General features: G+C 47.7%; 1 protein-coding gene across 2 annotated transcripts in view; it reads right to left on the bottom strand.

The window, feature by feature from the left end:
* Positions 1 to 27324, bottom strand: part of ADGRA2 (adhesion G protein-coupled receptor A2) — a 367830-nt gene that overhangs the window by 81671 nt on the left and 258835 nt on the right. For both annotated transcript variants that reach the window (XR_013276532.1, XM_077484825.1), the window contains exon 8: positions 5137 to 5301. Coding sequence is in view for 1 of the 2 variants with exons in the window: in XM_077484825.1 (XP_077340951.1) it covers positions 5137 to 5301 (165 nt within the window). In the remaining variant the exon portion in view is untranslated. The remainder of the gene's footprint in view (positions 1 to 5136; positions 5302 to 27324) is intronic.

The following is a 27324-nucleotide window of genomic DNA, read 5'->3' as shown; positions in this document are numbered from 1 at the left end:
CTGGTCAGTTATTTGCAGTTTAATAAATAACGCATTATAGAGCAACAGGTCCTGACAGGTTGGGCAAAGACACAGAATTCCATCACCGCGAGGACGCCAACCACGGCTCCTGCTTCCTGGAGACACGAGCTTTACAGCTTCTATTCGTGCAGAATGCAGGTATACAGCGTTACATAAAAGGGTCCAACAATGACAGCCCACCGCAAAGTTTGTAATAAATATAATACAATGCGGGGGAGGGGAGGAGAGGAGGGCACTGTGTGTGGTTCTTACTGGAATGAGGCGTTTTTCAAGGGTCAAGATTAACACACTTCGATACCGGGCACCATCACCCCCTTCCTGCCCAAACCAATTTTCAGCTTTCAGCGCTGCCACACCTTGAATGACAATTGCGCAGCCCCCAGTGTACCCAGATGACATTTTTTATATATTTTTTTTAGACAAATAGAGCTTTCTTTTGGTGGTATTTAATCGCCACTGGGTTTTATTTTTTATTTTTTTGATTAACAAGCAAAAAGAAAAAAAAAGACAAAAAAAAAAAAAAATGAAAAGAAAAACCCCAAAAAACGTTTACATAGTTTGTTATAAAATTTTGCAAACAGGTAATTTTTAACCTTCACTGATAGGCTCCACTGTTGGGCACTGATAGGCTGCACTGATGGGCACTGATAGGCAGCACTGATGGGCTGCACTGATAGGCTGCACTGATCAGGCTGCTCTGATGGGCACTTATGAGGTGGCATTGGTGGACACTGATAGGCAGCAATGATGGACACTGATAGGCGGCAATGATGGGCACTGACAGGTGGCACTGATGGGTTGCACTGATGGGCATTGATAGGCTGCACTGAAGAGGCAGCACTGATGGACACTGACAAGCTGCACGGATGGGCACTTATACGGTGGGCAATGATGGGCACTTATACGGTGGGCAATGATGGGCACTAATACGCGGCACTGATGGGCTGCACTGATGGGCACTTATGAGGTGGCATTGGTGGGCACTGATAGGTGGCAATGATGGGCACTGATAGGTGGCAATGATGGGCACTGATAGGCGGTACTGATTGGCTGCACAGATGAGGCAACACTGATGGGCACTGACAAGCTGCACTGATGGGCACTAATGTGGTGGGAAATGATGGGCACTAATACACAGCACTGATAGGTGGCACTGATGGGCACTAATTGGCACTGATGGGCACTGATAGGTGGCACTGATTGGCAGCATTGGTGGGCACAGATTGGCAGCACTGTTGGGACTGCCCTGATAATCAGTTTAGATGTCCCTTTTGGAGAAGCCAGTTATCAGCTCTCTTCTCCTCTTGTCATGCTGTCAGCATGAGGAAAGGAGAGCCGATAACTGGCTTCTATCTACATCCGTGATCAGCTGTAATTGGACACAGCTGATCTCGTGGTAAAGAACCGCCAATTGGCTCTTAACCGCAATCTGTTATCAGCAGTGTCTTCGGACAATGTGATCACAGAATGCGCTGCCCACCCCCCGCAATGGGCATGATCACGTTTTAGTGGAGAGGGATTACAGGTTTTTGTTACTGCCTGTGCCCCCCCCCCCCCCCCAAATAGGGAGACTCACCCTCTCTATTTGTCCTTTTTACTGTTACAGAGAGTGAAAGACAATCCCAAATTTTGGGTTGACACCAGAACAGTATTAGAGAGGAAATCTTCCAATGGGGACACTAGTTCCGGTGACAACCAGGGATTCCCTCACTTCCTGTTGCGGCTGTGAGACAGGAAATCCCCCCAATGGGACACAGACCTCCCTTACTCTATCCAAAATGGAAAAAAAAAAAAAAAGTTTGGCTCTACTACTTAATGTTTTTAAAGTATTTAGGACATGCATGTGAAAGCGATCAGCTTAAACTTATCAGAATGTGTCAATCATTTAAAGCCTAACTCCATGTCCAACCTTTATTTATTTATATTTTTGTTATAAATGCTCCCCAGATTCAGTGTTAAAAAAGGAGCTCGGGCTGCAATATTCACCTTCAATCCCTTCAGTACCTCTTCTTGGCCACAAGATGTCCTCAGTAGTCTAGGTTGAACGACCTCATACATCACTTTAAAGCGGAGGTCCACCCTAAAGTGGACCTTCCGCTCATTGGAATCCCCCCCCCCCCCCCGGCGCCACAATTGGCACCTTTCAGGGGGGAGGGGGGTGCAGATACCTGTACAGTACAGGTATCTGCACCCACTTCCGGCATAGATATCTGCGGAAAGGGGCGTACATTCCGCAGAATCTACGCCCCTTTCCGAAAGTCCCCCGCTGCCTGCTGGGAAACACACAGATCCCAGAAGCAGCGGGGACCATCCTTATTGCGCAGCGCGACTCGCGCATGCGCAGTAGGGAACCGGGAAATGAAGCCGAAAGGCTCCACTTCCCGATTCCCATAGCCAAGATGGCGGCGGCAGCACCCGAGAGACGATCGAGAGATCGGCTTCGGGTGCCGACATCGCGGGCGCGCTGGGCGGGTAAGTGTCCTAATTTTAAAAGTCAGCAGCTGCAGTATTTGTAGCTGCTGGCTTTTAACCACTTGCAGACCGGACCATTTTGCTGGTCAAAGACCAGACCACTTTTTGCGATTCAGCACTGCGTCGCTTTAACTGACAATTGCGCGGTTGTGCGACGTGGCTCCCAAACAAAATTGACGTCCTTTTTTTGCCACAAATAGAGCTTTCTTTTAGTGGTATTTGATCACCCCTGCGGTTTTTATTTTTTGCGCTATAAACAAAAATCGAGCGACAATTTTGAAAAAAACACATTATTTTTTACTTTTTGTTATAATAAATATCCCCCAAAAATATATAAAAAAATTTTTTTTCCCTCAGTTTAGGCCGATACGTATTCTTCTACATATTTTTGGTAAAAAAAATCACAATAAGCGATTATTGATTGGTTTGCGCAAAAGTTATAGCGTTTACAAAATAGGGATAGTTTTATAGCATTTTTATTAATAATTTTTTATTATTATTTTTTTACTAGTAATGGCGGCGATCAGCGATTTTTATTGTGACTGCGACATTGTGGCGGACACATCGGACATTTTTGACACATTTTTGGGACCATTGTCATTTATACAGCAATCAGTGCTATATAAATGCAGTGATTCCTGTGTAAATGACACTGGCAGTGAAGGGGTTAACCAGTGGGTGGCAGTGTAGGGGTTAAGTGTTCCTAGGGGTGTGTTACTAACTGTGGGGGGGTTGGGCTTTCATTTAGTGAACACTGATCTCTGCTCCAATCACATGGAGCAGAGATCAGCGTCACTAGTTGCTAGGCAGAATGGAGAAATGCTGTTTACTCGGCATTTCCTCCATTCGGCCGCTCCGTGAGACGATCGCGGGGATGCCCGCGCCGATCGAGTCCGCGGGTCCCGCGACCGGACTCACGGGGGTCCCGACCAGCGCGGGAGCGCGCCGCCGGCGGCGCGCTCCCGATGCCAGGGCGGAATTGAATATTGGACGTACCTGTACACCAATATGCCTGCCCGTGCCATTCTGTCGACGTACATCGTCGTGCGCTGGTCGGGAAGTGGTTAAAAAAAAAAAACGGCGTAACTCCCGGCGGACTCCCGCTTTAAAGTGGTACTCATCCCCCACCATGTGGTGTGTGTTGGTGGTCGTGGTGTAATGGTGTGGGGGATGGGCACACTTTGGGCCCCTTAGTACCAATTCAGCATGGGTTAAACACCACGGCCTACCTGAGTATTGTTGCTGACCATGCCGATCCCTTTATGACTACAGTGTCCTCATCTTCTGATGGCTCCTCCCAGCAGGATAATGCACCGTGTCACAAAGCTCCAATCATCTCACCACTAGACAATGAGGTCCCTGTCCTCCAATGGCCTCCACACTCACCACGTCTCATCCAATAGAGCACCTTTGGGATGTGGTGGAATGGGAGATTGGCATCATGGATGTGCAGCCCACAAATCTGCAGCAACTGCGTGATGTTATCAGGTCACTATGGAGGAAAATCTCTGAGGAACGTTTCCAACACCTTGTTGTATCTATATCATGAAGAATGAAGGCAGTTCTAAAGGCAAAGGGGGGTTCAACCCGGTACTAGCAAGGTGGACCTAAGTGACCGGTGAGTATATATACGTAATCTCATTGAAAAGATCATCATTGTATCATAGGGTTCTGGAATGAGGAGAACCGGCCCATCTGACACTTTCCCCTGACTCACATCAGAATCAGCCATTCCCCACGGCTGACCACGCCTGACTCTCATTTGATTCAGTGGAACCCCTCTGAGACTGTTTCTGATGGACCTTCCTTGGAACCTGTTTTCAGAAAAGCCACGGATAAAAGGTGGAAACGTTCTACGTAATGCGACCTGTGAATTTCCAGATGTAACGAATGGTTTACCGAAATGTAACGTGCCAGATGTGACTTCCCTTGTAGAGCAGAGATTCAGTGTGGGTGGTATTCATGGCAGAATTTACTGACCTCTGGAGGTTCCAAAGCCGAGTCCGTTCAGCTAAGAACAGGCGATGACCAAGGAGATGGACACAAATTTCCCACATTTTTAAAAGATGGGCAAAGTCAATGCCTTAAGCCTGACGGGTTGGGTTCAGCCCAAAACAGGGATCCCTTAGAGAAGGAGGTTTACCCAAACTGGGAAACATAGGTTGGACGTGATGGACTTGTGTCTTTTTTCAACCTCACCTACTATGTAAGTGCAGTAGGTCAATAAAAAGCGACAAATGGAAATCTTGAGTCCAAAGAATGTTTACTTGTTCAGTTGGTCACAGCTAGACAAGCAAACGACAGCCAACATGTTTCGAGCCCACAAAACCCCTCTTCCTCAGGGCTGGATGGAACAGCAGAATATTATATTAACTTGAACGTTCTCCTCCGCAGATCAATCTGTGATCTGAAGTCCCACTGACTGCTCTCCTTAATATCCTCAGGCCGCACACTTTCAAGTCCATATCATTCTTCTTTTCCTCCCAGCCCTGATGAAGGGGGGGGGGGGGGCTTTGTGGCTCCTGAAACATGTTGGCCCACCCTTAGCTTTTCTTCCTGCCACCAGTTAAACAATGAAAGAGTCTTGGAAAGCTCAAGACTCTCATTTTGCGCTTTTATTGACAATGAACGGAAACCACCTACCTGAACTCCCCTCGGTTGTTGGTCACCCTGTCGGATGGACAGTAGGACGCCGAGGTCTCCAGGACTACCAGCTCCACCTTTTTGCTGACGTTTCCGTACTCCGTAGACACGCTGCATTCCCATTCTCCATTGGCGGACAGCAAGATGTTGGACAAGATTAAAGCGCTGGATGGGGAGGAAAGAGAAGAATAGGTCAGTAGAACGAGCTCCGTGGAGAACATCATTTACTCTAACGGGGGTCAAGTCCTGGGGAAAAAAGTGTGGGAACTCCCACCCAAGATCCACTCCCCCACCAAAAAAAAAAAAAATGATGGGACACTATTCCTCCCACTGCCACTCTATACACCTAAGCTAGCTGTGGGGGCTGTCTTACCAAAGAAACACGTGTGTGTGTGTCATTCCACTCAGCAGGGCCACCAGGTACTCGCGAGTCTGCCGTTCCTGGCCGCCATAGTCGCCACCGCATCAGTACAGGCTGGATCAACTTCCAATCCAGTCCTCATGTCGGCACCTGGCTCTCTCTTCACAGCTCTGCCCTTGCAATTTGTAGAGTGTGCCAATGCTAGGACAAGATCACCCAGTGCCCAGGGCAAACTCCTCACTCCCATATGCCCCCTTCTAGCACAAATACCAACCCCCCAGCACAAATCCTCACTCCCCACATCCCCCCTACAACATAAATCCACAAATTCTCTTACCCCAATCCCCCCTCTCAGCACAGACCCCCGCCCCCTCCATCTCCCCCTAGAAGCAAAAATCCTACCTTTCAGCACAAATCCTCACCCTCATATAACCCCTTCCAGTACTAACCCCCCTTCTCAGCACAAACCCTTGCCTTCGCCTTCTTTACTAGCACACATCTTCCCTCATCTCTCCCTCCCAGCACAAATCCTCCCCCATCTCCCCATCCCAGCATAAATTCTCCCTTTCATCACAAATCCTCTCATCTCTCCCTCTCGGCATAAATTCTCTCTCCCATCACAAATCCTCTCTCATATCCCGCTCCCAGCATAAATCCCCCCTCATAGCAAAAATCATCCCCCCTTTCCCCCTCTCAGCAAAAAAATCCCCCCTCTCAGCAAACCCCTCCATCTCAAACCTATGCCTCCTTCTCTTCCCTCCCAGCACAAATCCTCCCCCATCTCCCCATTCCAGCATATATTCCCCCTCTTATGCCGCGTACACACGGTCGGAGAATCCGTCGGAATGCGTCTTATCGGACCGTGTTGTCGGATAATCCGACTGTGTGTGGTATGCATCGGACTGATTCCGTCCGAATATCCGTCGAACCCAATTTTCCAACATGTTGGAAATATTTCCCGAGCAACTGGGCCGATCGGACATACTCCGATCATGTGTAGAGAATTTTGATCGGACCAAGTGCCACGCATGCTCAGATCAAATTCCTACATCAAAGCTATTGGCTACTAGCCTGAATGTAGTCCCATCGTAACGAAATGACGTCATCACATTCTGAAAGATCGGATTTTTCGACAACTTAGTCCGACCGTGTGTATGCAACAGTTTCGGACACAATCTGTCAGACTAAATCTGACGGACAAAATCCGACGGATTTGGTTGTGGAAATCTCCGACCGCGTGTACGTGGGCTTAGAAAAAACCTCCCTCATCTCCCCCTGCCAGCAAAAATACCCCCTCTCATCACAAATCCTCCCCCGTCTCAAACCTGTGCCCCCTTCTCTCCCCTTCCAGTACAAATCCCCCTCCCAGTTCCTTCTCCTGCTCTGCAAGAGCAGCCTGATACGCTGGGACTTGTAGTGTCCTAGATTATAGGGTACTGAAGAATGGCAGCCTACACTGCTGGGACTTTTAGTGCCCTCTGTGGGGGACTGAGGATTCCTCAGTCCCCCCACAGTCTAGGGCACTACAAGTACCAACATAGCAGGCTGCCATATCTCAGTCCCCAACAGAGGGCACTACAAGTCCCAGCAGAGCGGGCTGTCACCAGTCCTCCAAACACAGCATTAGGAGACCGCACAGCCTTTCACCCCCATACACTCCTCCCCACTCTCCCCTTACAATAGTGTCTGGCTCCTGGCCGGCGGTCGCCCCTCTCCAGAGTCTGGGCGGCATGTCACACTGCATGGTGGGGCAGTGGGCGGGATTTCCCCTTGTCAGACACGTCCCCCTCCCAGACTCCGGCGCAGCACACAAGGCTGGAGATCACTCCGGCACTGCTCAGACACCTCAGTGGCTGTGGGCAGCAGACACTACAGACTGGGCATCGGCAGATGCGGCTGCCGACTTCCTTCCTGCACTGTGTCCTTCTGTCCTTCACTATGCGGCGATGCTGGGCATCGCCGCATAGTGAAGGATCGGCCTGGGCGGCTCTAGCCCTGCAAAGGGAACGGCGTTCCTGCTGTGAAAAAAGTGCAGGGACGCCGTTCCCATGCGTTCCCGCAGCACTCAAGCCCTGTACTCTACTATAAAAGCTGAAGTCTTCAGGTTTCGAAACATCGCTCTTTTAAAAAAAAGTGTTTGCGATTATTCCACAGCTACCAATCCGGTCTAAACCTTCAGGCCGCGTCTGGTATTTTCCAGGTCAGGATTGAATTTGATGGCTGGTGGTGGGACAGAACAGACTCCAATAACCAAATAATAAAAGCTTTGGCCTGCACATGCCTGTTACTAGACATGTGCCATTCGTTTCGTTCCAAAATGATTTTTCAACTAAATCCATTAATTCGGAAATATTCGAATAATCGGAAAAGACGTTTTAAGAAATTTTAAAATTCGAAAATCCGAAAGTTTGGAAATTCGATAATACGGAAATCCGAAAATCTTAAATTTGTAAATTCGAAAGTTTGGAAATTCAAATATCTGAAAATTCGAAAATAAGAAAGAAAATCCAAAAATTCAAAAGAACAAAAATCCAAAAATAAGAACGAAAACCTGAAAATTTGAAAACCCCAAAAATCTAAAATCGGAAATAATAACTAACTAATAATAACTATAAAATTATAGGTATTGGAATTTCCTTTCAAATTTGGCTGTTAGTGAACAGAATTTTAGAAGTTACGAATTATCTGAAGTAACAAATAATAATGTCGTATCTAAATGAATGGAACATAAAAAATGAATACTAATAAATAGTAATAATCATAAAAACTTTTTAACATTATTATTTAGGATTATTAATTTGTTACATTCCATTCGTTTAGATGCGGCATTCGTTATTTCGGATAATGCGTAACTTTGGATAAATTCATATTTGTTACATTCTCTAACAGCCAAATTTGAAAGGAAATTCCAATACCTATAATTTAATAGTTAGTTATTATTTCTGATTTTCTAATTTTCAAATTTTTGGGTTTCGAATTTTCTAATTTTTGAATTTTCAAATTTTCTTATTTTTGAATTTTCAAATTTTCGTTCTTATCAGATTTTTGTCCTTTTGAATTTTCTAATTTTCTTTCTTATTTACGAAAAAAAAAAAAAAAAAAAGCGAATGAAACCAAAACTAAGGCCGCGTACACACGGGCGGACTGTTCGCCCAACTTTGTCCGTCCAACAGTTTCGGCAAACAGTCCGCTCAAACTTAGCATGGACGGACATGCCCACACACGACGAACGAACAGTTTGCTGAAACCGTGCGCGATGACGTGAACGGCACGTACGACGGGACGAAAAATACGACGTCCTATACACTGCATTATAGCTTTCGGCGTGAAAATCCTTTCTGAGCATGCGCGCAACTTTGTTTGACGAACAAGGCTACACACGAGGGGACTGTTCGCTGAAACAAGGTTTCAGCGGACAGTTTTTCGGAAATTCCGAAAAACCTTGTCCGTCAAACTGTCCGCTGAAACTGTCCGCTGAAAGCCCACACACGAGCGGACTGTCCGCCCAAACACTGTTCAGCGGACAAAGTTGGGCGAACAGTCCGCCCGTGTGTACGCGGCCTTACACATTTTTTTGGCAGTGCACATGTCTACCTGTTACAGAAGAACCAATACTGGATGAAGAGAAGATAGGAACAGAAACCTCATTACAACCAAAAAGTTTAACATATATATACATATATATAGTTACATAGTAATATTTTTATCTTTTTCCCTTATTTTTTTTACATTTTTTAGAGGTGTGAGGGGGGCTGGGTGCGTAGAGGTGTGAGGGGGACTGAGAGCATAGAGGTGTGAGGGGGGCTGAGTGCGTAGAGGTGTGAGGGGGGCTGAGTGCATAGAGGTGTGAGGGGGGCTGAGTGCGTAGAGGTGTGAGGGGGGCTGAGTGCATAGGGGTGTGAGGGAGGCTGAGTGCATAGAGGTGTGAGGGGGGCTGAGTGAGTAGAGATGTGAGGGGGGCTGAGTGCGCAGAGATGTGAGGGGGGCTGAGTGCGTAGAGGTGTGAGGGGGGCTGAGTGCGTAGAGGTGTGAGGGGGGCTGAGTGCATAGGGGTGTGAGGGGGGCTGAGTGCATAGAGGTGTGAGGGGGGCTGAGTGAGTAGAGATGTGAGGGGGGCTGAGTGCGCAGAGATGTGAGGGGGCTGAGTGCGTAGAGATGTGAGGGGGCTGAGTGCGCAGAGATGTGAGGGGGGCTGAGTGCGTAGAGGTGTGAGGGGGGCTGAGTGCATAGGGGTGTGAGGGGGGCTGAGTGCATAGAGGTGTGAGGGGGGCTGAGTGAGTAGAGATGTGAGGGGGGCTGAGTGCGCAGAGATGTGAGGGGGGCTGAGTGCGTAGAGGTGTGAGGGGGGCTGAGTGCATAGGGGTGTGAGGGGGGCTGAGTGCATAGAGGTGTGAGGGGGGCTGAGTGAGTAGAGATGTGAGGGGGGCTGAGTGCGTAGAGATGTGAGGGGGCTGAGTGCGCAGAGATGTGAGGGGGCTGAGTGCGCAGAGATGTGAGGGGGCTGAGTGCGTAGAGATGTGAGGGGGGCTGAGTGCGTAGAGATGTGAGGGGGGCTGAGTGCGTAGAGATGTGAGGGGGCTGAGTGCGTAGAGGTGTGAGGGGGGCTGAGTGCGTAGAGGTGTGAGGGGGGCTGAGTGCGTAGAGATGTGAGGGGGCTGAGTGCGCAGAGATGTGAGGGGGGCTGAGTGCGTAGAGGTGTGAGGGGGGCTGAGTGCGCAGAGATGTGAGGGGGCTGAGTGCGCAGAGATGTGAGGGGGCTGAGTGCGCAGAGATGTGAGGGGGGCTGAGTGCGTAGAGGTGTGAGGGGGGCTGAGTGCGCAGAGATGTGAGGGGGCTGAGTGCGTAGAGATGTGAGGGGGCTGAGTGCGCAGAGATGTGAGGGGGCTGAGTGCGTAGAGATGTGAGGGGGGCTGAGTGCGTAGAGATGTGAGGGGGGCTGAGTGCGTAGAGATGTGAGGGGGCTGAGTGCGCAGAGATGTGAGGGGGCTGAGTGCGTAGAGATGTGAGGGGGGCTGAGTGCGTAGAGGTGTGAGGGGGGCTGAGTGCGTAGAGATGTGAGGGGGCTGAGTGCGTAGAGGTGTGAGGGGGACTGAGAGCATAGAGGTGTGAGGGGGGCTGAGTGCGTAGAGGTGTGAGGGGGGCTGAGTGCGTAGAGATGTGAGGGGGCTGAGTGCGCAGAGATGTGAGGGGGGCTGAGTGCGTAGAGATGTGAGGGGGGCTGAGTGCGTAGAGATGTGAGGGGGGCTGAGTGCGTAGAGATGTGAGGGGGGCTGAGTGCGCAGAGATGTGAGGGGGGCTGAGTGCGTAGAGATGTGAGGGGGGCTGAGTGCGTAGAGATGTAAGGGGGGCTGAGTGCGTAGAGATGTGAGGGGGGCTGAGTGCGCAGAGATGTGAGGGGGGCTGAGTGCGTAGAGATGTGAGGGGGGCTGAGTGCGCAGAGATGTGAGGGGGCTGAGTGCGCAGAGATGTGAGGGGGGCTGAGTGCGTAGAGGTGTGAGGGGGGCTGAGTGCGTAGAGATGTGAGGGGGGCTGAGTGCGTAGAGATGTGAGGGGGGCTGAGTGCGCAGAGATGTGAGGGGGCTGAGTGCGCAGAGATGTGAGGGGGGCTGAGTGCGTAGAGGTGTGAGGGGGGCTGAGCGCGTAGAGGTGTGAGGGGGGCTGAGTGCGTAGAGATGTGAGGGGGCTGAGTGCGTAGAGGTGTGAGGGGGGCTGAGTGCGTAGAGGTGTGAGGGGGGCTGAGTGCGTAGAGATGTGAGGGGGCTGAGTGCGTAGAGATGTGAGGGGGGCTGAGTGCGTAGAGGTGTGAGGGGGGCTGAGTGCGTAGAGATGTGAGGGGGCTGAGTGCGCAGAGATGTGAGGGGGCTGAGTGCGTAGAGGTGTGAGGGGGGCTGAGTGCGTAGAGATGTGAGGGGGCTGAGTGCGCAGAGATGTGAGGGGGGCTGAGTGCGCAGAGATGTGAGGGGGCTGAGTGCGTAGAGATGTGAGGGGGGCTGAGTGCGTAGAGGTGTGAGGGGGGCTGAGTGCATAGAGATGTGAGGGGGCTGAGTGCGCAGAGATGTGAGGGGGCTGAGTGCGTAGAGATGTGAGGGGGGCTGAGTGCGTAGAGATGTGAGGGGGGCTGAGTGCGTAGAGATTTGAGGGGGGCTGAGTGCGTAGAGATGTGAGGGGGGCTGAGTGCGTAGAGATGTGAGGGGGGCTGAGTGCTTAGAGGTGTGAGGGGGGTTGAGTGCCAAGTGGGGTGACGAAGGGGGCTAAGTTCGTAGAGGTGGAGGGGGGCTGAGTGCATACAGGTGTGAGGGGGACTGAGTGCCAAGTGGGGTGACGAAGGGGGCTGAGTTCGTAGAGGTGTAGGGGGGCTGAGTGCGTACAGGTGTGAGGGGGCGGAGTGCGTACAGGCATGATCAGTGAAGGGGGAGTGCCAGATAGGGGGGTGCCAGATATAGGATCCGCCCCAGGTGCCAAATGCTCTAGATACGCCCCTGCCTGAGGCACTTAGTAGAAGACCCAGGGCATACAGTAGAGGGCCTGGGCACTCAGTAGAAGACCCGGGGCACTCAGCAGACCGGGGGCACTCAGCGGAAGACCGGGGGCACTCAGCGGAAGACCCGGGGGCACTCAGCGGAAGACCCGGGGGCACTCAGCGGAAGACCCGGGGGCACTCAGCGGAAGACCCGGGGCACTCAGCTGAAGACCCGGGGCACTCAGCGGAAGACCCGGGGCACTCAGCAGAAGACCCGGGGCATTCAGTAGAAAACTCGGGGCACTCGGTAGAAGACCCTGGGCACTCAGTGAAAGACCCGGGCCACTCAGCAGAAGACCTGAGGCATGTGCCCTTGGTGCCAAGGTTGGGTAATGCCCCTGGCGACATCTATAAAACATATTATATGTAAGCGGATGGGAATTTGTGACTTCATAGTGGCTCCATCTCCCAATGGCATTAGCACTGGCAGTTCTCGGGCTGACTGTTGTAATTGTTGAACTCTCGTGCCTGTTTATGTCCCCAGAATACAGAGTGTAATACTCTGGCGCTGGTCATTCGGGGCTAGTCATAGTCATATGCTGTGCACATACATAAGCTGCGGAGCTGGAAATTGATGGCATTCTCTGAGGGGAATTAGGGGAGCCTGGCTGGCGATCTTCAGCAGCATTTACAAAAGTTTACAAAATGTGAAAGTGTGAGAGACATTCCAATGAAAAACTGACATCAGTGACAAAACTTACTATGACATCCATCAGGCCTATTTGTATCAGAGAGCGCCAAAGGTCAGAATCCCTCATCAGCCACGAGAGTGCGAATAAAAGGTTCATCAGAGGCCAAAGGCTGTTTTTCTGTTCTTTTTAATGTGAATTGTAATATTTCAGTGTCAGATTTTTACTGTTCATAGGGCAGTTTAATGTTTTTTTTCTAGATTTAAAGCTGAACCCCAAGCACAAAAATCTGAATTTAAAATATATTCCTCAATTGCCACAAAGAATAAACTTTAAATCCACGTTGAGTGCACCAACTGCCTTTGCAAATCCAGATATTATACAGTAAAAGTAGCGGTGACATCATCACTGTGCTGTACAGAGAAAGCAGAGTTGTGGGAGGGGACCAGCAGGCTCCACCCACTACAAGCTGCCTGCAGAAAACTGCAGGAGGGGGCGGAGACAAGGCCAGTCAGCCTGTACAAGGAGAGAAAGAGAATAGCTGTGGGAGGGTCCCAGCAGACCCCACCCCCTACAAGCTCCCTGCAGAAAACTGCAGGAGGGGGCGGAGACAAGGCCAGTCAGCCTGTACAAGGAGAGAAAGAGAATAGCTGTGGGAGGGGACCAGCAGACCCCACCCACTACAAGCTGCCTGCAGAAAACTGCAGGAGGGGGCGGAGACAAGGCCAGTCAGCCTGTACAAGGAGAGAGACAGAGATTAGCTGTGGGAGGGGACCAGCAGACCCCACCCACTACAAGCTGCCTGCAGAAAACTGCAGGAGGGGGCGGAGACAAGGCTAGTCAGCCTGTACAAGGAGAGAAAGAGAATAGCTGTGGGAGGGGACCAGCAGACCCCACCCCCTACAAGCTGCCTGCAGAAAACTGCAGGAGGGGGCGGAGACAAGGCTAGTCAGCCTGTACAAGGAGAGAAAGAGAATAGCTGTGGGAGGGGACCAGCAGACCCCACCCACTACAATCTCCCTGCAGAAAACTGCAGGAGGGGGCGGAGACAAGGCCAGTCAGCCTGTACAAGGAGAGAGAGCAGGGGTGGCCCCTCCATTAAGGGCACACGGGCAGTGCCCCCTCCATCCATGCCAACCCCTATTTGAGTAATGAATAGACTCATGCAGAGCGTGAATCTATCCACGGCCGCCGCCGCTGCCACCCCCTATACATGCATTCGGCCCCTTTTAGGACGCCGAGCACCTGAATTACAGCACGGGGGGGGGGGTTTGAAGCACCTGATTAGAGCCAGAGTCTCTACTAGGCTTCAAAATAGGGTGGGCTTGTGGCGCAGAGCATTGCACTCGGAGCCCACTCAGGTGTGTTGGAAAAACAAATGAATATCCGCTTTTCTAACACTAAATCGCCTCTCCGCCAATCAGGAAGCGTGGGACTGATACCCGTTTCCCGATTGGCTGAAAGGTCAGTCGATCCTATTGGACAAGGGAGGTGCACGGCGGAAGCCACCAGTGATCCACACCACAGGAGGAGGAGAATAGCCACAGGACACGCTACCCACCCACCTGCCCACTTCCTAGATGGGGTAAGTGCGGGGCTCATATTAAAAATGTCAATGAAACAATGTAACACAAGAAGCACAATATCTGGCTCCAATCATCAGTCAAGGTTAGTCCCAAGAGAGGCCAGCCTAGGCCTTAGCAACCCAATTGCAAGAGCCCTGAAAAGAGAAGCACGGTGCCCCCATGGAACAATCCAATAAGTAGACCAAAAACAAGAACAAAAAATGAAAAGAGAAGAAAGAATAGAAAAAAAAGAGCAAAGATATAGCGAATAGCTGAGTTCAGCACTCCTGGGTGGGGCAAGAGAATATTAAAAATGGAGGCAGAGAGAGTGAGAGGTTAATGGGGGAGGGGGGTGGTCCTCCCACAAATACCAGGGCCCCCAAAATTGCGTTATGCAGCTCCGCCGAGTTGGTGAGTCTGGCTGTCAGGGACTCCGTTATTTCCACGTCTTACATTCTCATATATTGTTTTTAAAGAACAATCAAGTTTTTTTTTTGTATTGTCTTGCATAAATGACCATTTATATGCAAACCTTAGAAAAAAAAATACACTTTTTTAAATTTGAATGCAAAAAAACAAAAAAAAAAACAACACATAACCCAATTTTTTGTAAAATAAAAAGACGATGTTACGCTGAGTAAGTAGATACCTAAAAATATCACGCTTTAAAATTGCACACGCCCGTGTCAAAGGTGGCAAACGACCCACAGGCGACAATTTAAAACTTTACCACTTTAGATTTACAGAGGGGGTCTAGTGCTAGAATGACTGCCCTCGATCTGACCTTCGCGGTGATACCTCACATGTCTGGGAGTGGTGGGATGGGAGAGCCAGAGAAAGCCGCGGAAGGCGGCGGGAGGGAGGGAGGGGGACGTCCCCTCCCGTTTCTTGTAAAAGTGATCAAGCAACTAGATAGCCTCTAGGATTGCTTTTATAAGAGAGCCAAGCACCTGCTCTAAAAAAATGGTACCAGGATGATGCTTGTAGTGGGTACATCGCTGGTCCGGAAGTGGATATAGTAGGATATTGTAGTATAGTAGAAGTAGTATAGTAGGACATAGTAGTATGGTAGGATACTGTAGTATAATAGATGGGCATAGTAGGATACTTAATGCCCCGTACACACGAGAGGGATTAAGTCTGACAGACCTCCAAAGGAGTTCCGACGGAGTTCTGGCGGATTTTTCGACCGAACGGACTTGACCACACACCATCACACCAAACTCCGACGGAGTCGAACGTGATGACGTACGACTGGATTCGACGTAGGAAGTTCATAGCCAGTAGCCAATAGCTGCCCTAGCGTCGGTTTTAGTCCGTCGGAGTAGCACACACACGAGCGAATTTTTCGAAGGGGACCGGGTCCGGCGGAGTTCCGACGGGAAAATTTAAAGCATGCTTCATTTCTAAAGTCCGTCAGACTTTGGCGAATCAAAAGTCCGTTGCAGCCCACACACGATCGGATAGTCTGACGGACTCGGTCCGTCTGAGTTTGGATGTCGAAAAGTCCGCTCGTGTGTACGGGGCATTAGTATAGTGGAAAGGAATGCTAGGATATAGTAGTAAAGTAGGATACTGCCGTATAGTAGAAGGTTATAGTAGCACATAGTAGTATAGTAGGATACTGTAATATAGTAGACAAGTATAATAGGATATAGTAGAATATTGTAGTATAGTAGAAGGGGATTGTAGAATACAGTAGACAGGTATAGTAGGATATAGTAGTATAGTAGAAGGGTATAGTATGATAAAGTAAGGTACGGTAGTATAGTAGAAGGGTATAGTAGTATAGTAGGATATTGTAGCATAGTAGAAGGGTATAGTAGGATATAGTAGTATATTAAGATATTGTAGCATAGTAGAAGGGTATAGTATGATATAGTAGGGTGCGGTAGTATAGTAGAAGGGTATAGTAGGATATTGTAGCATTGTAGAAGGGTATAGTAGGATATTGTAGCACTGTAGAAGGATATAGTAGGATATAGTAGTATAGTAGGATACTGTAGTATAGTAAAAGAATAAAAAGAAAGTAGTATTGTAGAAGGGTATAGTAGGATATTGTAGCATTGTAGAAGGGTATAGTAGGATATTGTAGCACTGTAGAAGGGTATAGCAGGATATAGTAGGATATAGTAGGATACTGTAGTATAGTAGAAGGATATAGTAGGATATTGTGGCATAGTAGAAGGGTATAATAGGATATAGTAGGGTATGGTAGTATAGTAGAAGGGTATAGTAGGATATTGTAGAAGGGAATAGTAGGATATAGTAGGATAGTAGGATGCTGTAGCATAGTAGACAGGTATAGTAGGATATGGTAGTATAGTAGAAGGGTATAGTAGGGTATTGTAGCATAGTAGAATGGTAGGATACTGTAGCATAGTAGAAGGGTATAGTAGGATATAGTAGGATATTGTAGCATAGTAGAAGGGTATAGTAGGATATAGTAGGATACTGTAGAATAGTAGACGGGTATAGTAGGATATGGTAGTATAGTAGAAGGGTATAGTAGGATACAGTATAGTAGTATAGCAGGATATGATAGTATAGTAGAAGGGTATAGTAGGATACAGTATAATAGTATAGTAGGATACAGTGCAGTAGCATAGTAGGATATGGTAGTATAGTAGAAGGGTATAGTAGGATGCAGTATAGTAGGATACGGTAGTATAGTAGAACGGTATAGTAGGATAATAGAAGGGTACAGTAGGATATAGTAGGATAGAAGAAGGGTATAGTAGGATACGATAGTATAGTAGAAAGGTATAGTAGGATACAGTATGATAGCATAGTAGGATATGGTAGTATAGTAGAAGGGTATAGTAGGATACAGTATAGTAGAAAGGTATAGTAGGATACAGTATAATAGCATAGTAGGATACGGTAGTATAGTAGAAGAGTATAGTAGGATACAGTATAGTATTATAGTAGAAAAGTATAATAATCTAGTAGGGTACTAATAAGCATGCTTCGGGACACTGTGAAATGAAGTGAGATATGTTGGGTGTGGTGGTTACATTCTAAGTTTTTGTTTAAAAATGATATAATTCCAAATAAAGTCTGAAAATAGGACAAATCTGGGAAAGACAATTTCAGGAAAGGTTCTATTCTGGTCACAGTGAGAAGGAAGTTAACGCCAGGAGGAACGAAAACAAACTCAGTTCTAGAGTATTGGGTGCGAGGAAGAGCAGGAGGATCCATTAACACTAAGGGAAGAGAACAGCAATCCTCCGATTGGGAATATTTACACCAGGCCTTCCAAACATTCACAGGTAATATGAGGGTCATTCTAGGGAACTGACACATTCAATGACTTTAGGATGAAGAATTATCTGCAGCATACAGTAACCTGCACCGTCCAATCAGAAATTGCCTATCCGTGGTCTGACAATCGGAATGATTTTTTGGTAGGTGAGTTTTGTCCTTCTGCACAACTTATTTAATACATAGGTTGTGATTTAACAATTTTGTGTGCAGCCAACTTAGGATAGAGGTTTAGTAATTCTGCAATGCTATGGTGGAGATTTACTAAAATTGGCGCACTCAGAATCCGGTGCAGCTGGGCATGGTAGCCAATCAGCTTCTAACTTCAACTTGTTCAATTAAGCTTTGACAATAAAACCTGGAAGCTGATTGGTTAGTATGCAGAGCTGCACTCTATTTGCACTTTCCAGTTTTAGTAAATAATCCCAATGATGTCATGAAGCTACTATCCTGCAAACTGAGGCTTTCTCTCTCCCGCTAATCCTCCTTTTTGTGTAGAATGATGACCGACCACAACATACATAAAGGAAAACCAAGTGAGGAAACACTTCTACAGCCTAGTAGTAGAGACGCAATAATCTGCTTTCTCAAATGCTAAGTGGCCAGGCCTTGATGTCCACATTTCAGGGTCAAGTACTAGGATAATGTAGCACAGTGTTTCCCAACCTCAGTGCTCAAGTACCCCCAGCACGCCATATTATGAGAACTTCACAATTAGCAGCCTTTGCGAAAGTCTAGTATGGACGCCACTAGCCAGGTGGGAGGAGCTAAGTAATGACACCGTGCTGGCCGGAGCTTAGGCACCATCTTGGATTCCTATTTAAAGGCTTGTACTCGGAGCCAAGTGACGACACCACGCTGGCCGGAGCTTAGGCACCATCTTGGATTCCTATTTAAAGGCTTGTCTTGGAGCCAAGTGATGACACCGTACTGGCCGGAGCTTAGGCACCATCTTGGATTCCTATTTAAAGGCTTGTACTTGGAGCCAAGTGAGGACACCGCGCTGGCCGGAGCTTAGGCACCATCTTGGATTCCTATTTAAAGGCTTGTACTCGGAGCCAAGTGACGACACCGCGCTGGCCGGAGCTTAGGCACCATCTTGGATTCCTATTTAAAGGCTTGTACTCGGAGCCAAGTGACGACACCGCGCTGGCCGGAGCTTAGGCACCATCTTGGATTCCTATTTAAAGGCTTGTACTCGGAGCCAAGTGACGACACCGCGCTGGCCGGAGCTTAGGCACCATCTTGGATTCCTATTTAAAGGCTTGTACTCGGAGCCAAGTGACGACACCGTGCTGGCCGGAGCTTAGGCACCATCTTGGATTCCTATTTAAAGGCTTGTACTCGGAGCCAAGTGACGACACCGTGCTGGCCGGAGCTTAGGCACCATCTTGGATTCCTATTTAAAGGCTTGTAGTCAGAGCTGGTTGATGGTATGCTGAAGTCATTTTCAAGAAAATGTGAGTTCATTTTTTTCTTTTTTACCATTAAATATTACGGTTTTACACTGCGGGGACTTCTTCTGCTTCTATCGTATGAGTGTTTAAAAGAGAAAAACTCTCCAACACTGTGGAGAAGGACCTGAACTGGGTACGAGGGAGAGATTTAAAGAGTTGTCCAACTCAGAAGGTGAAGGCACATCCACTTGTGCACTGTGGTGGTGTTTTATCACCCTTTTGGATGGAGTAGAGGATCATGGTGCCAATCGGCATTGATTTAAAGCACCTTTGCACGTTGAATGAAATCTTGAAAACATGGCCTGTTGGGGGTACTTGGAAGTTGGGAACCACTGATGTAGTGTAATGCCGCGTACACACGGTCGGATTTTCCGCCGGGAAATGTTGGATGTGAGCTTGTTGTCGGAAAGTCCGACCGCGTGTATGCTCCATCGAACATTTGCTGTCCTTTCCACCACCGTTCCACCATTGACTTTCCACCAACAAATGTTTCTTAGCAGGTTCTCAAATTTTCCACCAGCAAAACTCTGTTGTTGGAAAGTTCGATCGTGTGTGTACACAAGACTGTCGCACAAAAGTTCACACATGCTCGGAATTAAGGAGCCACACTGGCTATTGAACTTCATTTTTCTCGGCTCGTCGTACGTCTTGTATGTCACCGCATTCCTACGTTCGGAAATTGTTGGCCAACATTTGTGTGACCGTGTGTATGCAAGACAAGTTGGAGCCGACAACCTTCCAACAAAAATTCACGGTTTTGTTGTCGGAAAGTCCGATTGTGTGTACGGGGCATAAGAGTTCCCTTCACCATGGAGGCCGTGGCAATATTTTGCGTACACTGATTATTTGCAGGAGACCTCACAGCCAACTCAATATTGAACCCTACGGACTAAGACTGGGGTGCCATTAACCAGTTCCCGACCAGCGCACGCCGATGTACGTGGGCAAAATGGCACGGGCAGGCAAATGGGCGTACATGTACGTCCCTTTAAATTTTCCGCCCTGGCTGGCAGCGCGCTCGCGTGCCGGTCGGGACCCCCGTGAGTCTGGTCGCGGGTCCCGCGGACTCGATCGCCGCGGGCATACCCGCGATCGTCTCACGGGGCGGCTGAATGGAGAAATGCCATTGTAAACAGCATTTCCATATTCTGCCTAGCAACTAGCGACTCTGATCTCTGCTCCATGTGATCGGAGCAGAGATCAGTGAAAGCCCAGCCCCCCACAGTTAGTAACACGCCCCTAGGAACACTTAACCCCTACACTGCCACACCCCTTCACTGCCAGTGTCATTTCTCCATTCTGCCTAGCAACTAGTGACGCTGATCTCTGCTCCATGTGATTGGAGCAGAGATCAGTGTTCAGTAAATGAAAGCCCAACCCCCCCACAGTTAGTAACACGCCCCTAGGAACACTTAACCCCCTACACTGCCACCCACTGGTTAACCCTTTCACTGCCAGTGTCATTTACACAGCAATCACTGCATTTATATAGCACTGATCGCTGTATAAATGACAATGATCCCAAAAATGTGTAAAAAATGTCCGATGTGTCCGCCATAATGTCGCAGTCACAATAAAAATCGCTGATCGCCGCCATTACTAGTAAAAAAAAAATGATTAATAAAAATGCCATAAAACTATCCCTATTTTGTAAACGCTATAACTTTTGCGCAAACCAATCAATAATCGCTTATTGCGATTTTTTTTTTTACCAAAAACATGTAGAAGAATACGTATCGGCCTAAACTGAGGGAAAAAAATGTTTTTTTATATATTTTTGGGGGATATTTATTATAACAAAAAGTAAAAAATAATGATTTTTTTTTTCAAAATTGTCGCTCTATTTTTGTTTATAGCGCAAAAAATTAAAACCGCAGGGGTGATCAAATACCACCAAAAGAAAGCTCTATTTGTGGGAAAAAAAAGGACGTCAATTTTGTTTGGGAGCCACGTCGCACGACCGCGTAATTGTCAGTTAAAGTGACGCAGCGCCGAATCGCAAAAAAGTGGCCTGGTCTTTGACCAGCAAAATGGTCCGGTCTGTAAGTGGTTAAAGTTCACGTGTGTGTGTAAAGACAGGCGTCCCAATACTTCTGGAAATATAGTGTACCTGTGTTACTACAGGGCTTAGCAGGGAGTACGTAAGCTGTTCTCATAAGAGAGAGAAGAAAGAATATTCCATGCTGAATGTTCTCCATCTAGTGATCGGGGAATGACATAAGACGTCCTCTATAGTTACAGAAGAATTATTCATCCTTCAAATCCTTTGAGTCACAAGCACACCCCGTCTTCTGAGGAGACCGATGGAGAAATGTTATGAGAAACATATGTTGAAAATAATTCTACAAAAAGCAGGGAAAGAGATCGGAATGTTATGTATGGTTAATGCTCATTCCCGTGTCATTATGAACGTTTCTTTCAGAGAGATCATATCGTAACAAACCAAAGAAAAAACAAAACACAAGGTAAGGTACGACAACCATTCAATTTTTTTTAGGCTATTAAAATCTAGAAGTGTATTCGGTACAAAAAAATCGTATTTTTTAGAAAATCACACATAAAATAAGGCACCATAAATTCAAAATCATTCCACAAAAACAAAAACGCCTCCATAGTGAGCCTATCCTCATCTACAGTGCCTTGCAAAAGTATTCACCCCCTTGGCTTTTTACCTATTTTGTTACATTACAGCCTTTAGTCCAATGTTTTTTTTTTTTTTTTTTTTATCAGAATTCTATGTGATGGATCAGAACACAATAGTCTAAGTTGGTGAAGTAAAATTAGAAAAATAGATACATAAAACTATTTTTCAGAAATAAAAAACGAATAATTGGCATGTGCGTATGTATTCACACCCTTTGTTATGAAGCCCATAAAAAGCTCCGGTGCCACCAATTACCTTCAGAAGTCACATGATTAGTGAAATGACGTCCACCTGTGTGCAATCTAAGTGTCACATGACCTGTCATTAAAAAGGTGCTCTGGTGTGATGTATGGAGGAAGGTGATCTGGTCTGATGTATGGAGGAAGGTGATCTGCTCTGATGTATGGAGGAAGGTGATCTGGTCTGATGTATGGAGGAAGGTGATCTGGTCTGATGTATGGAGGAAGGTGATCTGGTCTGATGTATGGAGGAAGGTGATCTGATCTGATGTATGGAGGAAGGTGATCTGGTCTGATGTATGGATGAAGGTGATCTGCTCTGATGTATGGAGGAAGGTGATCTGGTCTGATGTATGGATGAAGGTGATCTGCTCTGATGTATGGAGGAAGGTGATCTGGTCTGATGTATGGAGGAAGGTGATCTGATCTGATGTATGGAGGAAGGTGATCTGGTCTGATGTATGGATGAAGGTGATCTGCTCTGATGTATGGAGGAAGGTGATCTGGTCTGATGTATGGAGGAAGGTGATCTGGTCTGATGTATGGAGGAAGGTGATCTGGTCTGATGTATGGATGAAGGTGATCTGCTCTGATGTATGGAGGAAGGTGATCTGGTCTGATGTATGGAGGAAGGTGATCTGGTCTGATGTATGGAGGAAGGTGCTCTGCTCTGATGTATGGAGGAAGGTGATCTGGTCTGATGTATGGAGGAAGGTGATCTGGTCTGATGTATGGAGGAAGGTGATCTGCTCTGATGTATGGAGGAAGGTGATCTGGTCTGATGTATGGAGGAAGGTGATTTGGTCTGATGTATGGAGGAAGGTGATCTGGTCTGATGTATGGAGGAAGGTGATCTGCTCTGATGTATGGAGGAAGGTGATCTGCTCTGATGTATGGAGGAAGGTGATCTGCTCTGATGTATGGAGGAAGGTGATCTGGTCTGATGTATGGAGGAAGGTGATTTGGTCTGATGTATGGAGGAAGGTGATCTGGTCTGATGTATGGAGGAAGGTGATCTGCTCTGATGTATGGAGGAAGGTGATCTGCTCTGATGTATGGAGGAAGGTGATCTGCTCTGATGTATGGAGGAAGGTGATCTGGTCTGATGTATGGAGGAAGGTGATTTGGTCTGATGTATGGAGGAAGGTGATCTGGTCTGATGTATGGAGGAAGGTGATCTGCTCTGATGTATGGAGGAAGGTGATCTGGTCTGATGTATGGATGAAGGTGATCTGCTCTGATGTATGGAGGAAGGTGATCTGGTCTGATGTATGGAGGAAGGTGATCTGATCTGATGTATGGAGGAAGGTGATCTGGTCTGATGTATGGAGGAAGGTGATCTGGTCTGATATATGGAGGAAGGTGATCTGCTCTGATGTATGGAGGAAGGTGATCTGGTCTGATGTATGGAGGAAGGTGATCTGCTCTGATGTATGGAGGAAGGTGATCTGGTCTGATGTATGGAGGAAGGTGATCTGGTCTGATGTATGGAGGAAGGTGATCTGCTCTGATGTATGGATGAAGGTGATCTGCTCTGATGTATGGAGGAAGGTGATCTGGTCTGATGTATGGAGGAAGGTGCACTGGTCTGATGTATGGATGAAGGTGATCTGCTCTGATGTATGGGGGAAGGTGCACTGGTCTGATGTATGGAGGAAGGTGATCTGGTCTGATGTATGGAGGAAGGTGATCTGGTCTGATGTATGGATGAAGGTGATCTGCTCTGATGTATGGAGGAAGGTGATCTGGTCTGATGTATGGAGGAAGGTGATCTTCTCTGATGTATGGAGGAAGGTGCTCTGATCTGATGTATGGAGGAAGGTGATCTGGTCTGATGTATGGAGGAAGGTGATCTGGTCTGATGTATGGAGGAAGGTGATCTGCTCTGATGTATGGAGGAAGGTGATCTGGTCTGATGTATGGAGGAAGGTGATCTGGTCTGATGTATGGAGGAAGGTGATCTGCTCTGATGTATGGAGGAAGGTGATCTGGTCTGATGTATGGAGGAAGGTGATCTGGTCTGATGTATGGAGGAAGGTGATCTGGTCTGATGTATGGAGGAAGGTGATCTGGTCTGATGTCTGGAGGAAGGTGATCTGCTCTGATGTATGGAGGAAGGTGATCTGCTCTGATGTATGGAGGATGGTGATCTGCTCTGATGTATGGAGGAAGGTGATCTGGTCTGATGTATGGAGGAAGGTGATCTGGTCTGATGTATGGAGGAAGGTGATCTGGTCTGATGTACGGAGGAAGGTGATCTGATCTGATGTACGGAGGAAGGTGATCTGGTCTGATGTATGGAGGAAGGTGATCTTCTCTGATGTATGGAGGAAGGTGCTCTGATCTGATGTATGGAGGAAGGTGATCTGGTCTGATGTATAGAGGAAGGTGATCTGGTCTGATGTATGGAGGAAGGTGATCTGCTCTGATGTATGGAGGAAGGTGATCTGCTCTGATGTATGGAGGATGGTGATCTGGTCTGATGTATGGAGGAAGGTGATCTGGTCTGATGTATGGAGGAAGGTGATCTGGTCTGATGTATGGAGGAAGGTGATCTGGTCTGATGTATGGAGGAAGGTGCTCTGGTGTGATGTATGGAGGGAGGTGATCTGGTCTGATGTATGGAGGAAGGTGATCTGGTCTGATGTATGGAGGAAGGTGCTCTGGTGTGATGTATGGAGGGAGGTGATCTGGTCTGATGTATGGAGGAAGGTGATCTGGTCTGATGTATGGAGGAAGGTGCTCTGCTTTGATGTATGGAGGAAGGTGATCTGGTCTGATGTATGGAGGAAGGTGATCTGCTCTGATGTATGGAGGAAGGTGATCTGGTCTGATGTATGGAGGAAGGTGATCTGATCTGATGTATGGAGGAAGGTGATCTGGTCTGATGTATGGAGGAAGGTGATCTGCTCTGATGTACGGAGGAAGGTGATCTGGTCTGATGTATGGAGGAAGGTGATCTGATCTGATGTATGGAGGAATGTGATCTGGTCTGATGTATGGAGGAAGGTGATCTGGTCTGATGGATGGAGGGAGGTGATCTGGTCTGATGTATGGAGGAAGGTGATCTGATCTGATGTATGGAGGAAGGTGATCTGCTCTGATGTATGGAGGAAGGTGATCTGGTCGGATGTATGGAGGAAGGTGATCTGGTCTGATGTATGGAGGAAGGTGATCTGATCTGATGTATGGAGGAAGGTGATCTGATCTGATGTATGGAGGAAGGTGATCTGATCTGATGTATGGAGGAAGGTGATCTGGTCTGATGCATGGAGGAAGGTGATCTGGTCTGATGTATGGAGGAAGGTGATCTGATCTGATGTATGGAGGAAGGTGATCTGGTCTGATGCATGGAGGAAGGTGATCTGGTCTGATGGATGGAGGGAGGTGATCTGGTCTGATGCATGGAGGAAGGTGATCTGCTCTAATGTATGGAGGAAGGTGATCTGCTCTGATGTATGGAGAAAGGTGATCTGCTCTGATGTATGGAGGAAGGTGATCTGGTCTGATGTATGGAGGAAGATGATCTGGTCTGATGTATGGAGGAAGGTGCTCTGATCTGATGTATGGAGGAAGGTGATCTGGTCTGATGTATGGAGGAAGGCGATCTGGTCTGATGTATGGAGGAAGGTGATCTGGTCTGATGTATGGAGGAAGGTGATCTGGTCTGATGTATGGAGGGAGGTGATCTGGTCTGATGTATGGAGGAAGGTGATCTGGTCTGATGTATGGAGGAAGGCGATCTGGTCTGATGTATGGAGGAAGGTGATCTGGTCTGATGTATGGAGGAAGGTGATCTGGTCTGATGTATGGAGGAAGGTGATCTGGTCTGATGTATGGAGGAAGGTGATCTGGTCTGATGAGACTGAAATTTAACTTTTTGGCCATCAAAGAAAACACTATGGCCGCGTACACACGCGGGGACTGTTCGCCCAACTTTGTCCGTCAAACAGTTTCGGCAAACAGTCCGCTCAAAATTAGCATGGACGGACATGGCCACACACGACGTACGAACAGTTTGCTGAAACCGTGCGCGATGACGTGAACGGCACGTACGACGGGACGAAAAATACGACGTCCTATACACTGCATTATAACTTTCGGCGTGTTAAGCCTTTCTGAGCATGCGCGGAACTTAGTTTGACGAACAAGCCTACACACGGGCGGACTGTTCGCTCAAACAAAGTTTCAGCGGACAGTTTTTCGGAATTTCCGAAAAACTTTGTTCGTCAGACTGTCCGCTGAAACTGTCCGCTGAACGCCCACACACGAGCGGACTGTCCGCTGAAACACTGTTCAGCGGACAAAGTTGGGCGAACAGTCCGCCCATGTGTACGCGGCCTATGTCTGGTGCAAACCCAACACATCACATCACCCAAAGAACACCATCCCCACTGTGAAACATGGTGGTGGCAGCATCATGCTGTGGGGATTTATTCAGCAGTCGGGACTGGGAAACTGGTCAGAGTTGAGGGAAAGATGGATGGTGATAAATACAGGGACATTCTTGAGCAAAACCTGCACCACTCTGTGTGTGATTTGAGGCTAGGACGGAGGTTCATCTTCCAGCAGGACAATGACCCCAAACACACTGCTAAAGCAACACTTGAGTGGTTTAAGGGGAAACATGTAAATGAGTTGGAATGGCCTAGTCAAAGCCCAGACCTCAATCCAATAGAAAATCTGTGGTGAGACATAAAGATTGCTGTTCACAAGCGGAAAACCATCCAACTTGAAGGATCTGGAGCAGTTTTGCAAGGAGGAGGAATGGGCACACATCCCAGTGGTGAGATGTGGGAAGACTCATAGAGACTTATCCAAAGTGACTTGGAGCTGTGATAGGCGCAAAAGTTGGCTCTACAAAGTATTGACTTTAGGGGGGGGGGGGATAGTTATGCACATTGACTTTTTCTGATATTTTGTCCTATTTGTTGTTTTCGGGAAAAGAAGGATTTTAACTAGACATGTGCACTGACAAAAAATTTGTTAGTTTTCGTTTCATTCGTCTTTTTTGCTTTTTTCGTAAATTGGGATTTGCAAATTTCCCAATTTCGGATTTTCAGATTTACAAATTTAAAATTTTCCAAATTCCGAAATTTGAATTTCCGAAACTTTGAATTTCCGAAACTTGAATTTCCGAAACTTTGAATTTCCGAAACTTGAATTTCCGAAACTTGAATTTCCGAAACTTTGAATTTCCGAAAATTCCCAAATTTTGGAATTAACGAATTTGTCAAAACAAATTCGGGACTAAACTAATTGCATGTGTCTATAATTAACCTTAATGCATAGAATAGAAAGAAAAACCCTGGCGCTTTACAATCTCTTTAAAGCGGAAGTCCTTCTCCCCCTCCCCTCCCATATTATAATAGATTTTTTATGGGGGGGGGGGCTGGTACCTGATTTTGACAATTTTCTTTTGGGGGGGCGATTTTTTGCTAACACGTAATGCACTTACATCTTGGGGGGGGGGGGGGTGCAGTTTGGCATGTTCACCCTGGGCTGTAGA

Source organism: Lithobates pipiens, unplaced genomic scaffold (genome assembly GCF_037356315.1).
Source record: "Lithobates pipiens isolate NorthernLeopardFrog02 unplaced genomic scaffold, aLitPip1_a1.2 Scaffold_162, whole genome shotgun sequence".
NCBI lineage: Eukaryota > Metazoa > Chordata > Amphibia > Anura > Ranidae > Lithobates > Lithobates pipiens.
Note: the sequence above shows the minus strand (reverse complement) of the source record. Positions and strands in the feature narration are given on the sequence as shown.